General features: G+C 43.0%; 1 protein-coding gene across 1 annotated transcript in view; it reads right to left on the reverse strand.

Moving 5' to 3' along the window:
• Positions 1-3436: 3436 nt before the first annotated feature.
• Positions 3437-16768, reverse strand: part of LOC121551873 (arf-GAP with dual PH domain-containing protein 1) — a 25809-nt gene continuing 12477 nt past the window's right edge. The window contains exons 4-11 of the mRNA XM_045221582.1: positions 16671-16753; positions 9950-10062; positions 9490-9636; positions 5784-5867; positions 5382-5444; positions 4808-4879; positions 4219-4447; positions 3437-3797 (exon numbers count right to left, since the gene is read on the reverse strand). Coding sequence (XP_045077517.1) covers positions 3769-3797; positions 4219-4447; positions 4808-4879; positions 5382-5444; positions 5784-5867; positions 9490-9636; positions 9950-10062; positions 16671-16753 — 820 coding nt within the window. The 3' untranslated portion in view covers positions 3437-3768. The remainder of the gene's footprint in view (positions 3798-4218; positions 4448-4807; positions 4880-5381; positions 5445-5783; positions 5868-9489; positions 9637-9949; positions 10063-16670; positions 16754-16768) is intronic.

Consider the following 16768-nt stretch of genomic DNA (forward strand, 5'->3'; position numbering starts at 1 on the left):
AAATCCGCCACACAATCAGCTCTTGTTTTCTCAGAGGAGAAACACATGCACACGTTTATAAACTATATGCTACTAAATCTTTTGTCTATAAAATGTCTGGCTACATTTATTTTTAAGACTTTACACATATTTTGGGATTCCTCTGAAAATGTAATTTTCCTGAGTGAAGGAAAGTCTAATTTTATACAAGCACATTTGTGTCCATGTTTTCCACCAGGAGAGGGCGGCAGAGAGGACGTGAGGAGTCGAGCAAAACCAATTGAGATTCTCCCCATGTAAAAATCTGAATACAATGCGTATGTTGAAAGTGTTGACTTTGTCTCCCTCTGCTGGTGAAGATAAGATACACTATATGGAAAGAACCTGTAGGCAGAACACCAAAATGACCTATTAGAATACTTTAGAAATGCATCCTTTCATGTTTTCCTTTAGATTAGCAATTTCTGAAGTATTCGAACAGGGCCCATAACATCAACTGACATATTAATGAGTATTTTTTTCACTGGAGAAACCTATTCAAGTAATTCACAATTCTCCCTCTCAAGTTCAATCACAGCTATACAATTAAATTGGGTTCCTAGACCTGCAGGGCTTGTCACAATGTTAAGCTTCACAACACAAAGCGATGAATAAATGTATATACATCTGCACCAATACAAAGAAATGAACAAGGAAATACATCCACAGTGTCAATGTCTGTTTTGGAAACTACTAGACAGACTGAGAGCAGATATTATTCACTAGACACAAAATGGCCCTATCACATTCAGTCAGTTCCCACTGGCCTTGAAATATATTATTCAGTCCAGTCTCAAAAGAGAAGAAGGAAAATATTTACTATCAAGTTATTTTCCAACTCCAAAGCATCATAACATTAGCCTGGTCCCAAATCTGTTTGTGCGGTTTTGCCAACTTGATTTGACAATGGCCATAGGACTTTAGCAAGACAGCATGAACAGATCTGGGACCAGGCTAGTATAGCATATAATTTAACAAACAAGGTCCACCACGCCCGTACATTCAGTCCAGGAGCCAACATTACACATATACCACTTGTATCTTTTTGTAAAACTTGACATTTTGTAAAAGTTATTTTCTCACGACAAATGTAGGACAGATTAGTTAGGAGAACATTCACATGACTTTGCATTGGGCCGATTACTGCACCTTGTCATCAATGACCTCAAATACTAATCTACACTATACTGCCTTTGCACTATGTACACCTCTGTACAACACTGTATCCATAGCAGCATCCCTCCCTCTGCTTATATAGATATATCCCCTCTGTAAATGGTATATTCCCACTGTAATCAGCCTATACTCCAGAGTTTGATGTTTTATGGTTACTGTTCTGATGTTGTATATTCTGTATGATGTCTATGTGTCTACTGTTGGCAGCACTAAGCCAAATTCTGGGTATATGTAAATGTACTTGGCGAATAAAGCTGATTCTGATTAACAGTGTGTGCGTCCAAAATTGACCCATATTCCCTATACTGCACTACTACTACCAGAGCCCTATAAAGGTCCTTTATAGGGAATAGGGTGCCATTTCAGACGTACACCTGAGTCCAACTGCATGACATGGAAAGATAAAGTGACTTAGAGAGTGGAGTTGGCACAAAGCTGAGTCTGGAGATACATAAGGCAGGAGGATCATAGAGTTGGGTAGTGGGTGAGGTTGGCACAAAGTTGAGTCTGGAGATACATGAGGCATGATCAGAGAGCTGGGTAGAGGGTGAGGTTGGCACAAAGCTGAGTCTGGAGATACATGAAGCAGGATCATATAGTTGGATAGAGGGTGAGGTTGGCACAAAGCTGAATCTGCAAATACATGAGGCAGGATCATAGAGATGGATAGCGGGTGCACTTGCCAGAAAATCTGTTTTAGCATGTGCAGCGCCTAGTGCTGAGCCATTAACCGAAATGTCGGTTATTTTCCGGTTTTTAAACAACTAATTGACTGACGTCGGTTAAATTATTTGAATTCCATTTTGTTCAGGGTTCTTTCTGTGAGCTCAATGCACACGTTGCACAGTTTTCTAGAGATAAATTAGATACAGCCTGAACTGTGCGATATAGTAGGGAGATTTAGTTTCCAACAGGGCTAATATTCTACATAGTTTAGCGCATAAAACATGGTAATTAACTACAATGACCATAATCCATTGTGTATCTACTTGTCCATTCTGTGTATCTTTTATGCCTGCTATGGAAGAGTCAGAAGAATGTGCAATCGTGAGGGGATATAGAGAGCAGCTGTTGCTTCGCGAGGTATCTCTACCTGAAAATGATCTAAGCGATTGATAGTTGGTATTCAGCAGTAATAAAAGTATGCCTTATTTACTTTGAAGAACTACAAAATAGTGATTTTGTCAGACAGCTCTATGGAGATGAGATGATGACTTTGAATTAAATAATAAAGTAATCAAATAAAACAAATGTAAATACACAACTGAAATATTTTATTAAAGTAAAGTAATGTGAATAAATGATGGTTAATAAGTGATAAGCAGTAATGGGCAGTCACTACCATCATGGGACGTTTATTAATTGTTTTATTCTGTGTTGTTACAGCATTCAACCCACATAATGCATAGTGCATTTCATGTTAAAAAAATAATTGAAATAAAAAACGGTGATTATTTTCTTATAATCCAACCGAAACTGAACTGACCTCAAAAAGCACTAATCGCTCAGCACTAGCAGTGCCATTGAAGGCTATGTAGTCAACTTGGTGGGACTTCCTATGAGTTAAGGAGGTCAACATAATCCCGGGCTCTCTTTCCAACTATACTGAACAAAAATATAAACGCAACATGTAAAGTGTTGGTCCCATGTTTCATGAGTTTAAATGTTTCCAGAAATCTTCCATACTCACAAAAAGCTTATTTCTCTCAAATTCTGTGCACAAATTAGTTTACATCCCTGTTAGTGAGCATTTCCCCTTTGCCAAGATAATCCATCCACCTGGCATATCAAGAAGCTGATTAAACAGCATGATCATTACACAAGTGCACCTTGTGCTGGGGACAATAAATGACCACTCTAAAATGTGCAGTTTTGTCATACAACACAATGCCACAGATGTCTCAAGTTTTGAGGGAGTGTGCAATTGACATGCTGACTGCAGGAATGTCCACCAGAGCTGTTGCAAGTGAATTGAATGTTCATTTCTATACCAATGTCGTTTTAGAGAATTTGGCAGTATGTCCAACCGGCCTAACAACCGCAGACCTCGTGTAACCACGCCAGCCCAGGATGACCTGTGGGATCGTCTGAGACCAGCCACCCAGACAGCTGATGAAACTGAGGAGTATTTATGTCTGTAATAAAGCCCTTTTGTGGGGAAAAACTCATTCTGATTGGCTGGGCTCCCAAGTGGGTGGGCCTATGCCCACCCATGGCTGCTCCCCTGTCCAGTCGTGAAATCCATAGATTAGGCCCTAATTTATTTATTTCAATTGACTGATTTCCTTATATGAACTGTTTATATTTTTGTTCATTATATATGGGCATGATTTTGGGTAAGGCGGAGCAGAGGATTATGGAAACAGGACAGTAACACCCCCCTCTGGAGTCCTGGGGCTCTCTCTCCCCTCTTTTACTGCTCTGTGTGGTTTATCCTTAATTGTATCATTATTTTTCTCCAGATGAGGAGAAGGATCCTATTTGTCCAGCCTCCAGTCTAGCCTCCACTCCACCCTCCAGTCCAGTCTAGCCTCTAGTCCAGGCTCCCTCTTTTTCTTTCTTGTCCTCCTCCTCTCAGGGCTTGTGCTTAAAGTGGGCTTCCACTGCAGATAGATAGATAGATAGATAGATAGATAGATAGATAGATAGATAGAGAGAGAGAGAGAGAGAGAGAGAGAGAGAGAGAGAGAGAGAGAGAGAGAGAGAGAGAGAGAGAGAGAGAGAGAGAGAGATCCACCAATGGACACCTTCCTCAACATATCCCCCATAGTAAAAGACCCCACATTTTATTAAACTAGGGGGCGGCAGATATCCTAGTGGTTAAGAGCGTTGGGCCAGTAACCGAAAGGACGCTGGTTCGAATCCCCAAGCTGACTAGGTGAAAAATCTGTTGATGTGCCCTTGAGCAAGGCACTTAACCCTAATTGCTCTTGTAAGTCGCTCTGGATAAGAGCGTCTGCTAAATGTAAAAAATGTATATGTTTTCCTTGGCCAAATCCTGGGTAGAGTCATGTGAGTGGTTACCTGCATATTCCTGGGGCAGCATAGGTCGGTTCACCACGCCCTGAAAGGCAGACATCCAATCCTGCTGCTCCTCCTCGGTCTCACATGCAAATAGAAACTTCCTGTCGGGCGTTACTATGGTGATGCCAAACTGCCAGTGGTAGCCCTGGGTGGACGGGGGAAGGCCGGGGAGCACAGTGTAGCTGTTCTCCTTACTACCAATGAACACCTCACCGCGCGCATAGGCATCCTCACAAAGAAACAGAGAGGAGACTCAGTGTGTGGGGGAGAGGTCTGTGTGTGTCTGACCAGCCACATTGTATATGAGGTCCAATAAATAATTTGAATGTTTGTTTACATAATATAACCTGCAAATAACATTAGTTCAGTACCACTGTACTATAAGTGCCATAATGCATAAGTACCAATGAACTGCTTATAATGGGTATTATCAATTTATTATCAATCATAGCTATTATCAGTCATTTTGGAGCCTGTTGAACTGTAAGCCCTAAATAAAGTGTTACTAATAGTTATTTACTGAAATGGTACAGCACCATCTCTTTGACCCATATGACATTGCACCTAATTTATCCACTGACTATCTTACCAGAGGATCCTTGAAGTACATGAGTCTCCTGTCATCCATAGTGAACCATCTCTTCTTGAAGCCCTCTGTGTGCTGTAAGAGGGAAATAGGAGACAGAGGTTGAAGGAATTAAAAAGGCTTTACAGATGTTCAGTTGCTAATGATTCACCTAAAAATAATGTATTTCTGTCCAATGAGGTCATTTCTGGGCAATATTTCTGTCCATTGAGGGGACCCCTTTTAGTTCCAGAGCACCCCCAGAGGCAAAGGTTCCGTATAGCCTCTTTAACGAATAAACTTTATTGCACTCTCATAGCTAATGGCTTTCTTGGCTTACATACAGGATCCCATTCTGGAACAACAAAACATTATCAACACCAAGCAGTATGAGGTAGGCATTCAGCTCACAGGCTCTGCAAATATACTGTGGCTGAGGCTGTAAATGGCCGTTATTAACGCGGTACGTTTGTGTGGTGCAAATGAAACCACATTCACAGTGAAACCCAATGGGCTGATAAAGTTAGAAGCATTAAGTGTCGTGTCACAAAGTAACTAAAGTGTAAGTAACTAAAGTGTAAGTATTAAAAGACCTCACCTTTGGACCCGTCTTTTCCATGTAGCCTTCCTTGATGTAGTTCCGTGTTAGCTTTGACACCAACTGGACGAATACATGAGAAGAAGGAGAAATGTTTTATTCTGTGACCATGTGATGGTGTGTGTAGCCAGTCCCAGTTCCCTTCCTACCCCTTCCCATTGGCCCTAACCCTTCCATGTTTGCAGATCCATAAGGTATAAGCAATAGGATGGAAGATATGCCACTACACTGCTTATATCTATCAAGACCCTTGGGATATGCAAACATTGAAGGGTTAAGGCCAAGGAGAAGGGATAGGGAGCAGAATTGGGCCAGCTGTATATAATACCTGTGTATACTAGGGAGGAAGGGACTGAGGGATTAATGAGAGAACACGAAAATAAGATAGAGAGAGAGACTTACATCAGCGTGGTGGGCCCCAGGGAAAGCAACCTGTAGGTAGTGAAATCTGGCTGCTCTGATGGCGTTGAACCAGTCCACCATTTCCTTAAAACACAACAGACATGCTAACATGATCTGGGTCCTGTTCAATTGACATTAAATGGGAGAAAACTTTTTGTGCTACCTACACTGAACACGACCCCGACCTCCATACACACCTGATAGAGCCCCTTTCCTGGCAATAATCCACCATTACTGTAAACAGTAGTCGACTTCGATTTCAGAATATTTCCTACTAGGTTTAGGGTGTATTTAAAGACATGCAATTGCAACGTATGTCCTGCAGAGGGAGATATACTCCTACTCAGATGCCAACAGCCACTTCACAAAATAAATGCTTCTGATAGTCTATAGCAGGGGTGTCAAACTCATTTTAGCTCAGGGGCCACATGGAGGAAAATCTATTCCCAAGTGGGCCGGACCGGAAAAATCATGGTATATATAACTTAAAAACAACAACTTCAGATTGTTTTCTTTGTTTTAATACGATCAACATACAACATAAAGCTGGAGCCTGAGGACTGTGTGTCCAAAATAGTACAAGCACAACATCACTATTAATCATAAAACACGTAAAGTTTATTTGAAAATTCTAAAGAAAAAGAACACACAAACACACAATGCCTCAGTGATTAACAGAACTGTTTCACAGATCACAGAACTATATCAGGGTGTCATTTCTCAGGCAGAAATGTAGATAAAAATAATGAAATCCTGTTCCCCAAACAAGTGCAAGAACCACAGAGTCAAGAATAGGTTAAATATACAAATAAAATAAAATCAATTAAAAACAATAGCACATCAACATAAAAACATATAAACATAAAGCTGGAGCCTGAGGACAGTGTCCAAAAGCACAACATCACTATTAATCATAAAACACCTCAAGTTATTTGAAAGTTCTGAGGACAAAGAACACACAAACACACAATGCCTCAGTGATTAACAGAACTGTTTCACAGATCACAGAACTATATCAGGATGTCATTTCTCAGGCAGAAATGTAGATCAAAATAATGAAATCTTGTTCCCCAAACAAGTGCAAGAACCACAGAGTCAAGAATAGGTTAAATATACAAATAAAATAAAATAAATTAAAAACAATAGCACATTAACATAAAAACATATAAACATAAAGCTGGAGCCTGAGGACAGTGTCCAAAAGCACAACATTACTATTAATCATAAAACACCTCAAGTTATTTGAAAGTTCTGAGGACAAAGAACAGACAAACACACAATGCCTCAGTGATTCACAGAAGTATATCACAGATCACAGAACTATATCAGGGTGTCATTTCTCAGGCAGAAATGTAGATACAAATAATGAAATCCTGTTCCCCAAACAAGTGCAAGAACCACAGAGTCAAGAATAGGTTAAATATACAAATAAAATCAATTAAAAACAATAGCACATCAACATAAAAACATCAACATAAATCTGAAAGCGTTGCTCAAACTCCCGTAACAGTCCCGTTATTTTATCTTTGAACCGCTTCATGTCTGCCACATGTTGGGTCGCGCACACATTTTTCAGACAGGGGAAGTGAGCTGCATCACCACCGGCAAGTTGCGTCTCCCACAATGACAGCTTCAACTTGAAAGAACGTACGCTGTCATAATACTGCGTGACAACTTTGTTGCGCCCTTGCAGCTGTTTGTTCAAGTTATTCAGGTGCTCTGTAACATCCACCATAAATGCAAGGTCCTGCATCCATTCTGCTGAATGAAATTCTAACACTGGTTTGCCCTTTTCTTCCATTAACTGTTCAATTTCTTCTCGTAAATCAAAGAACGCCTCAGCACAGCACCTCGGCTTAACCATCTTACCTCAGTGTGGTATGGCAGGCCATAGGTGTGGTCTTTCTCTCTGAGAAGGCTGTCAAACTGACGGTGATTCAGGCTTCTGGATCGGATGAAATTAACAGTTTGGATGACCACCTTCATGACGTTATCCATCTTTAATGACTTGCAACACAAAGCCTCCTGGTGCAAAATACAGTGAAAAGTCAAAAAATCACGTCCTCCATTTGCAGATTGCACTTTCTCTCTGAACTTTGTCACAACGCCTGCTTTTTTCCCGATCATTGAGGGCGCACCATCTGTAGCCAGGCTGACAGCGCGGGACCAGTCCACTCCGACCCTGTCCAGCGCGCCCGGCGAGTGCGGTAAAAATATCAGCTGCTGTCGTTGTATCTGTCATCGGCACCAACTCCACGAACTCCTCGGTGACGGTCAATGTGTCATCAACTCCGCGGATGAAAATGGCCAGTTGTGCAACATCTGTAATGTCCGTGCTTTCATCAATTGCAACCGAAAACGCAATAAATGACTTTACTTTTTGCTTCAACTGGCTGTCCAAATCCACTGAAAGATCGGAAATCCTGTCTGCAACTGTGTTTCTTGTCAGGCTGATATTTGCAAAAGCCTGCCGCTTTTCAGGGCACACAATCTCCGCTGCCTTCATCATGCATGTTTTTACAAATTCACCCTCACTAAATGGTTTTGAAGCCACTGCGATTTCATTAGCAATGAAGTATCTAGCTTTCACTGCAGCGTCACTGATGTCTCGGCTGTGAGTACACACAGACTGCTGTTTCTTCAGACCCGCCAACAGTTCATTCACCTTCTCTCATCTCCGCTGTCCTTGAAAGTTGTCATATTTGTTGGCATGAAGACTCACATAGTGGCGACGAAGGTTATATTCTTTCAGCACTGCAACATGCTCTGAACACACAAAACATACAGCTTTCCCATTCAATTCCGTGAATAAATAGGATGACCATTTTTCTTGGAACACTCTGCACTCTGCGTCCACTTTTCTCTTTTTTGACAGAGACATATTGGGGCAATGAGGGTGCCAAAGCAAATAATGTTAAAAGTAGAAGCCGTAATAAATATCGCGGGCAAAACAAAGTAGCTCATTGGCTGCACGTGCTTGACCTACTTGCTCTGCCCCGGTATAAACAGTTTGCTTGCTTAACACAATTGCTATTGCGCCATCCAGTGGACGCAATTGTAACAGCAGTTTATTTTATTGAAAAATTGCAGCCCATTTTTATACTTAAAAAAAATAAAAAAATAAAAAAAATCTCAAAATCATCTTGCGGGCCGGATTAAACCCGTTTGCGGGCCTGATCCGGCCCGCGGGCCGTACGTTTGACACCCCTGGTCTATAGAGACAGTCCACTCCTGGGTGGTGTTCTCCAGGAAACAGAAGAAAACGCTTTGAAACTGAGTGAACCAGGGAGGTACTTAATTGCCCAATAAGAAACGCTCATTTCTGTTTCCGTTGCAAAATGTTTTGCTACAGTGTGGGACTGGTGTGAAAGCAAATTAACCATCCCGGAACATGCAGATATCCAGAGCAAGTCAAGAGAATGTACTTGATATGGGACTGTTGACCTGCATTGCTCAGGGCCGTGTTCATTAGACACCAAACAGAAGAAAAACTAACTGGAACAGGGAGGGACTACTTCAACTCATCCAATAAGAAATGTCATGTTCGTTTCCCGTTCCGAATGTTTTAATTTTTTATTCTGTTGTGCACCCTAATGAACATGGCCCAGGAGTCGACTGTACCTTCCTGACTGTCTGTTTGTGTCCACCAGCAGCCAAGCAAACGCCCAATGACCACACAACATTGCCTCAAAGTTGTTCACCTCACCTTGCCATCCTCGTGGTAGACAAAGATGTTCCTGGTGCTGTTGTCCTTCAGATAGGTGACCTGCAGGCCGTGGGGCTGGCCTATCTTACTAGGCTGGAAGGAGGCATTCAGGGTGTGGATCTTCATGACAGCCTTGGGCTCTCTGGCCTGTACAGGGAGAGAAGGGGGGGAAGAGAGTATACATCTTCATCACCTCACCGTCATCATCACCACCATCATCATCACCAACACCATTATCATCACTACCACCATCATCATCATCATCACCACCACTGTCATCATCACCACCATCATCATCACCACCACCACCATCATCATCATCACCATCACCATCATCATCATTATCATCATCATCATCATCATCATCACCATCATCATCACCACCACTACAATCATCATCACCATCATTATCACCACCACCATATCATTATTACTATCATCATTATCGCACTACACTCACATCATGCTTGTTGAAGTACTTCAGAGCGCCATCCCGCTCTGACAGAATACATTTTCGGCTCAGGAACTGTCCGTTATCTCGGCCCCGTTTCCATAGAAACCCCTCTCGGTACCCTGCAAGGAGAGGAACCACAGGGGTCCCATTCCAAAGACAAAGGTGCAGAGGAGAGGAGGAGAGAGAGCAGGAGAGGAGAGGAGGAGTGAGAGCAGGAGAGGAGAGGAGAAGTGAGAGCAAGAGAGGAGAGGAGGAGTGAGAGCAGGAGAGGAGAGGAGGAGTGAGAGCAGGAGAGGAGAGGAGGAGTGAGAGCAGGAGAGGAGAGGAGGAGTGAGAGCAGGAGAGGAGAGGAGGAGTGAGAGCAGGAGAGGAGAGGAGGAGTGAGAGCAGGAGAGGAGAGGAGGAGAGCAGGAGAGGAGAGGAGGAGTGAGAGCAGGAGAGGAGAGGAGGAGTGAGAGCAGGAGAGGAGAGGAGGAGTGAGAGCAGGAGAGGAGAGGAAGAGTGAGAGCAGGAGAGGAGAGGAGGAGTGAGAGCAGGAGAGGAGAGGAGGAGTGAGAGCAGGAGAGGAGAGGAGGAGTGAGAGCAGGAGAGGAGAGGAGGAGAGCGTAAAAGGGAGAGAAACAAAAACAACACAGAGGGCAGGATTAAAAAGGATAGAACAGGATTCAGTAGTGAAGCTGGGGTCCAGTGGATTCTGTGTGTGTGTGTGTGTGTGCACGTATCTAAACTCCCAGGTCACCATCCTCTGTGATGTGCTGAGGCAGGGTTAAGGTGGTGATGTCTGTTGTCTTGGCCTTTAGCTTCCATGAATAATTCACCTTGAATTGTCTCAGCAGAGATCAATTGCTTCCTCCAACATTATGATCGATGCTGAAATCAACACTCTACCCTATTCAGAAAGCACACACACACACACACACACACACACACACACACACACACACCATGGCTCTGTGCTCCCTGTCTGTTCCTGTCACTGGCCTCTCTGTCCTCACTCAGTCTCAGCCAACAGACAGAGACAACTAGGAGCAGAACTGCACTGTCACTGCCCTACACACACACACACATCGTACTGTCAACTCTACCAACACAGCAATGAGTCACACATGGACACACGCACGCACGCAACACACACACACACACACACACACACACACACACACACGTGAATAGAATATTACTATCAAACTATCAAATCCCATTACACTGCAATGCACTAAAAGACAGACAACAGAGTGAAAGAATGAGACTGAAGAATGAATAGCAGAGTGTCAGTTAATCTCAGTTAATACTGCTGTGAAAGTGTTCCATTCTCCTTAAGGCTTTTGCAGACTGCACCATTTTAGCTGTCTTATGCCAACATTTTGCCGTCTCAGACAAATTGTCCACGTCGTGGGAAAATTCTTAGGTCGTAAATGATTTTCGGACGTCTTGGGTCATTCAGTGTGACAGGGTCCGATTAAGTACCACTACATGCGGTCGTAGGCTCCAACAAAGTTCTGGCAGTGTCAGGATTTTTTCGCCTTTATTGTGTAGTGTGTGGCTGGTGTTACGAGCCAACCCCAGTGACTGACCAATAGGAAGACGGCTGGCACTGAGTATGCACACAATAATACGATTATTGTGAATAGTGAGATTAATATAATAATTTGATTTAAATGTTTACATGCTGTGCAAGAAGACCGATTTCCCTAATAATCTTGTTTACACGACACATCTGAAATCAGGCTACCAAATGCAAAAAATTAGCTATCAAAATAAACGTTCTACCACAGCGACCATGTTTTTTTGATTCTGAGTTCGGACAAAAAGTTTGTATGTGAAAACTATTTCTAAGATTCATACTTTCAGTTCACTCGCGCATAAGCATAGAGAGAGGCTGGCGCTGCTGGTGCTGGCACATGTGCAGATCAAAAACACCACTGCAGTTTACGTAGCCTACGTCGGCTGATGTCGCCAATCACAGAACTGAAGCAAATTGTAAAATCTTGCCAGGTTGATATCAAGATTTTTATTTGGCAACATCGCACAGTGTGACGTGATAATCATGAATGACTGAATCCGACGTACAGTCTGCAAAGGCCTTTAGGGAAACGTGCTGGAAGTAAGAAACACTCCCTTTCTTCTTCCATCCCTCCCTTCTGTCCTCCCTCTCTCCATCCCTACCTCCCTCTCTCTTCTGTCCCTCTCTCCATCCCTACCTCCCTCTCTCTTCTGTCCCTCTCTCCATCCCTACCTCCCTCTCTCTTCTGTCCCTCTCTCCATCCCTACCTCCCTCTCTTCTGTCCTCCCTCTCTCCATCCCTCCCTCCCCTCCCTTCTGTCCTCCCTCTCTCCATCCCTACCTCCCTCTTCCTTCTGTCCTCCCTCTCTCCATCCCTACCTCCCTCTCCCTTCTGTCCTCCCGCTCTCCATCCCTGCCTCTTTCTCTTCATCCCTCCCTCCCTCTCTTCTTGGTGTAGTGATGAAGTCATCATGCTCTGGTCGAGAGAGAGAGAGAGAGAGAGAGAGAGAGAGAGAGAGAGAGAGAGAGAGAGAGAGAGAGAGAGAGAGAGAGAGAGAGAGAGAGAGAGAGAGAGAGAGAGAAAAAGAGAGAGAGAGAGAAATAGAGAAATAGAGAGACAGATGGAGAGACAGATAGAGAGAGAAACAGAGAGACAGATAGAGAAACAGAGAGACAGATGGACAGATAGAGAGGGAAACAGAGAGACAGACAGATGGAGATAGACACATAGAAAGAGAAGTGTTGACAGTCACGGGACACTGGGGATAACAGGACCCTGTCACCCAGAACACACCCACCATCCAGCCACTGGCACTGGCCTGATCCTGGTACAGCCACGTCACTCTCTACAGTACCACCCGCGCAAACAGAGATCACAGCTGACAGACCCCAGGTCAGATCTAACACCAGAGTCAGCTGAGACAAGAGTCACTGGCAGTAGGAGTGTGAGTGACTATGTTAAAGAGATAGTTTGGATTTTTCTGACTTCCCCGGAGTCAGATGAACTTGTGGATACCATTTTTATGGCTCATTCCACAAACCCCACTGATATTACCAACTACTTGAATGCTTTTTTAATTGGCAAGATTAGCAAACTTAGGCATGACATGCCAGCAACAAACGCTGACCAAATTATGAAAGACAAGCATTGTAATTTTGAATTCTGTAAAGTAAGTGTGGAAGCCACCAGGGTCTGACAACTTGGATGGAAAATTACTGAGGATAATAGCGGACAATATTGCCACTCCTATTTGCCGTTCTTCAATTTAAGCCTACTAGAAAGTGTGTGCCCTCAGGCCTGGAGGGAAGCAAAAGTTATTCCCCTACCTAAGGACAGTAAAGCCCCTTTTACTGGCTTAAATAGCCGACCAATCAGCCTTTTACCAAAAATTGTGTTTGACCAGATACAATGCTATTTTACAGTAAACAAATTGACAACAGAAGTTCAGCATGCTTATAGAGAAGGACATTCAACAAGCACAGCACTTACACAAATGACTGATGATTGGCTCAGAGAAATTGATGATAAAAAGATTGTGGGGTCTGTTTTGTTAGACTTCAGTGCGGCTTTTGACATTATCGATCATAGTCTGTTTCTGGAAAAACGTATGAGTAAAGCCAGTATGCGGATGATTTAACACTATACATGTCAGCTACCACAGCGACTGAAATGACATCAACACTTAATAAAGAGCTGCAGTTAGTTTCAGAATGGGTGGCAAGGAATAACTTAGTCCTAAATATTTCAAAAACGAAACGCATTGTAGTTGGGACAAATCATTCACTAAACCCTAAACCTCAACTAAATCATGTAATGAATAATGTGGTAATTGAGCAAGTTGAGCAAGTTGAGGAGACAAAACTGCTTCGAGTAACCCTGGATTGTAAACTGTCATGGTCAAAACATATTGATACAACAGTAGCTAGGATGGGGAGAAGTCTGTCCATAATAAAGCGCTGCTCTGCATTCTTAACAGCACTATCAACAAGGCAGGTCCTACAGGCCCTAGTTTTTTCGCACCTGGACTACTGTTCAGATGTACACAGAGAGCTAACATTAATAATATGCATGTCAATCTCTCCTGGCTCAAAGTGGAGGAGAGATTGACTTCCTCACTACTTGTATTTGTGAGAGGTATTGACATGTTGAATGCACCGAGCTTTCTGTTTGAACTACTGGCACACAGCTCGGACACCCATGCATACCCCACAAGTCATGCCACCAGAGGTCTCTTCACAGTCCCCAAGTCCAGAACAGAATATGGGAGGTGCACAGTAATACATAGAGCCATGACTACATGGAACTCTATTCCACAATAAGTAACTCATGCAAGCAGTAAAATTAGATACAAATACATTTAAAAAATAGACCTTATGGAACAGCGGGGACTGTGAAGCAACACAAACACAGGCACAAACACATGCATACAAACACACGATAACATACGCACTATACACACACGTACACATGGATTTTGTGTTGTAGATATGTGGTAGTATAGTAGGGGCCTGAGGGCACACACTTAATATGTTGTGAAATCTGCCTTGGCAGCAGCTAATGGAGATCCATAATAAATACAAATACAAATGTATCTGCGTCCATTTTGAAGGAAGTTCTTTTCGCAATGTATTTTCGCGAGCCAATGCTAATTGGCATTAGCACAAAGACTAACATGCTCCCCAGAGTCCAGCTTCATACTGGACGCAGATACATAAAAATGGTATCCACGAGTTCATCTGACCTCGGGGAAGTCAGCAAAATCCAAACTATCCCTTTAAGGCTGATTCCTCTGTGGTGGCAGAGAGAATAGAGGACAGAGACACTCACCAGAGAGATAATGATGATGCCCGACTATATGATGACTGACTGAATGACTGACTGACCGACTGACTAATTGACTGATTGAGTGACTGACTGACTAACCGACTGACCGACTGAATGACTAACTGACTGATCGACTAACTGACTCATGACAGACTAACTGACTGACTGACTGAGTGGCTAACACTGAGTGGCTGACTGTTTGACTGACTGTGTGTGTGTGTGTGTGTGTGTGTGTGTGTGTGTGTGTGTGTGTGTGTGTGTGTGTGTGTGTGTGTGTGTGTGTGTGTGTGTGTGTGTGTGTGTGTGTGTGTGTGTGTGTGTGTGTGTGTGTGTGTGAGTAATCTGTTCACCCAAATAATATTGTAATCTGATTACAGATACTTTTGAAAATGTAGATGATTCCTGCTTGGATTACTTTTACATTCGGAGAGGATGTTTGTGAGAAAAGAAAATACATTGTCACACCTTTCAGTTTTCTTAATGGTTTTTCAATTCAGCATTGAAAAAAGGTACAAGTTTAAGTTTTAGTGAGTCTGACCACAGGTCAGAGACCACTATGATGACACCAAATGTGTTTGATGGATCCTTTTTGTCTTCTTCTAATGCCTCTTAAGGGGAAGTAATCCAAAAGTAACTGAAAATAATCTGATTATGTTACTGAGTTTGGGTAATCCTAAAGTTACGTTACTGATTACAATTTTGGACAGGTAACTAGTAACTGTAATGGATGACATTTAGAAACTACCCAACTCTGTTAGCACATTTCTGTCTGTCTTTCTGCATCACAGAGGCCTTTTGTAAAGGAAAGGACAGGACAGCAATGTGGCGGTCGCTGAAGCCAGATGACAAGGCGGCACTTACAAGGCTTATTGTATTACCGTCTCCATGTAACAAGCTCTTTACTGCTCATGTGGTCCTGAGATAACATGATGTAGGCCTAACAATGATGAATCGACATGAATGGAATGAAGCACGAGAAATTACATTTACATTTACATTTACATTTACGTCATTTAGCAGACGCTCTTATTCAGAGCGACTTACAAATAGGTGCATTCACCTTATAGCCAGTGGGATAACCACTTTACAATTTTATTTATTTATTTATTTTTATTATTATTTTTAGGTGGGGGGGTTGGAGTAAGGGGGGGGGGGGGGTAGAAGGATTACTTTATCCTATCCCAGGTATTCTTTAAAGAGGTGGGGTTTCAAATGTCTCCGGAAGGTGGTGAGTGACTCCGCTGTCCTGGCGTCGTGAGGGAGCTTGTTCCACCATTGGGGTGCCAAAGACAGTCTCAAAGACAGTCAAATCTCTCAAAGTTGAATGGCCTTTGATATTATTTTAATTGATTTCCAGGAAAGAGAGGTAATGTTGAGGCTTCTTTCTTTCTTCTCTATCTCTGTCCCACTCACTATTTATCTCTCTGTCTTTCTTTCACTACTGATTTTATCATCTGTTCAGCCCTAGAAAGTCCATTATTCTCTGAGTGTGGAATGCAGGGGTGTTGAGAAGCACACTGTGGTGAGAGAATAAAGACAGAGACAAAGACTCAGGCTCAGTGTGTGTGTGTGTGTGTGTGTGTGTGTGTGTGTGTGTGTGTGTGTGTGTGTGTGTGTGTGTGTGTGTGTGTGTGCATGTGTGCTTGTTTGTATGCATGTGTGCATGTGCATGCGTTTGTGTGTGTGAGTGTGAGTGTGTGTGTGTATGTGCGTGTGCGTGCATGTGTATGTGCGTGTGCGTGCATGTGTGTGTGTGTGTGAGTGTGTGCATGTGTGCTTGTTTGTATGCATGTGTGCATGTGCATGCGTTTGTGTGTGTGAGTGTGAGTGTGAGTGTGAGTGTGAGTGTGAGTGTGTGTGCGCGTGCGCATGCGCGTGCGCGTGTGTACTCAGTCTTACCTGCAGAGTAAGGCTCCTGTCTCTCCACACACACAAACTCATTCCTCTCGTATCTGGCTCTGATCCACTGTTCCCGAAGGAGCCTGCAGAAACAGTTG

This window comes from Coregonus clupeaformis, chromosome 7 (genome assembly GCF_020615455.1).
Source record: "Coregonus clupeaformis isolate EN_2021a chromosome 7, ASM2061545v1, whole genome shotgun sequence".
Classification (NCBI taxonomy): domain Eukaryota; kingdom Metazoa; phylum Chordata; class Actinopteri; order Salmoniformes; family Salmonidae; genus Coregonus; species Coregonus clupeaformis.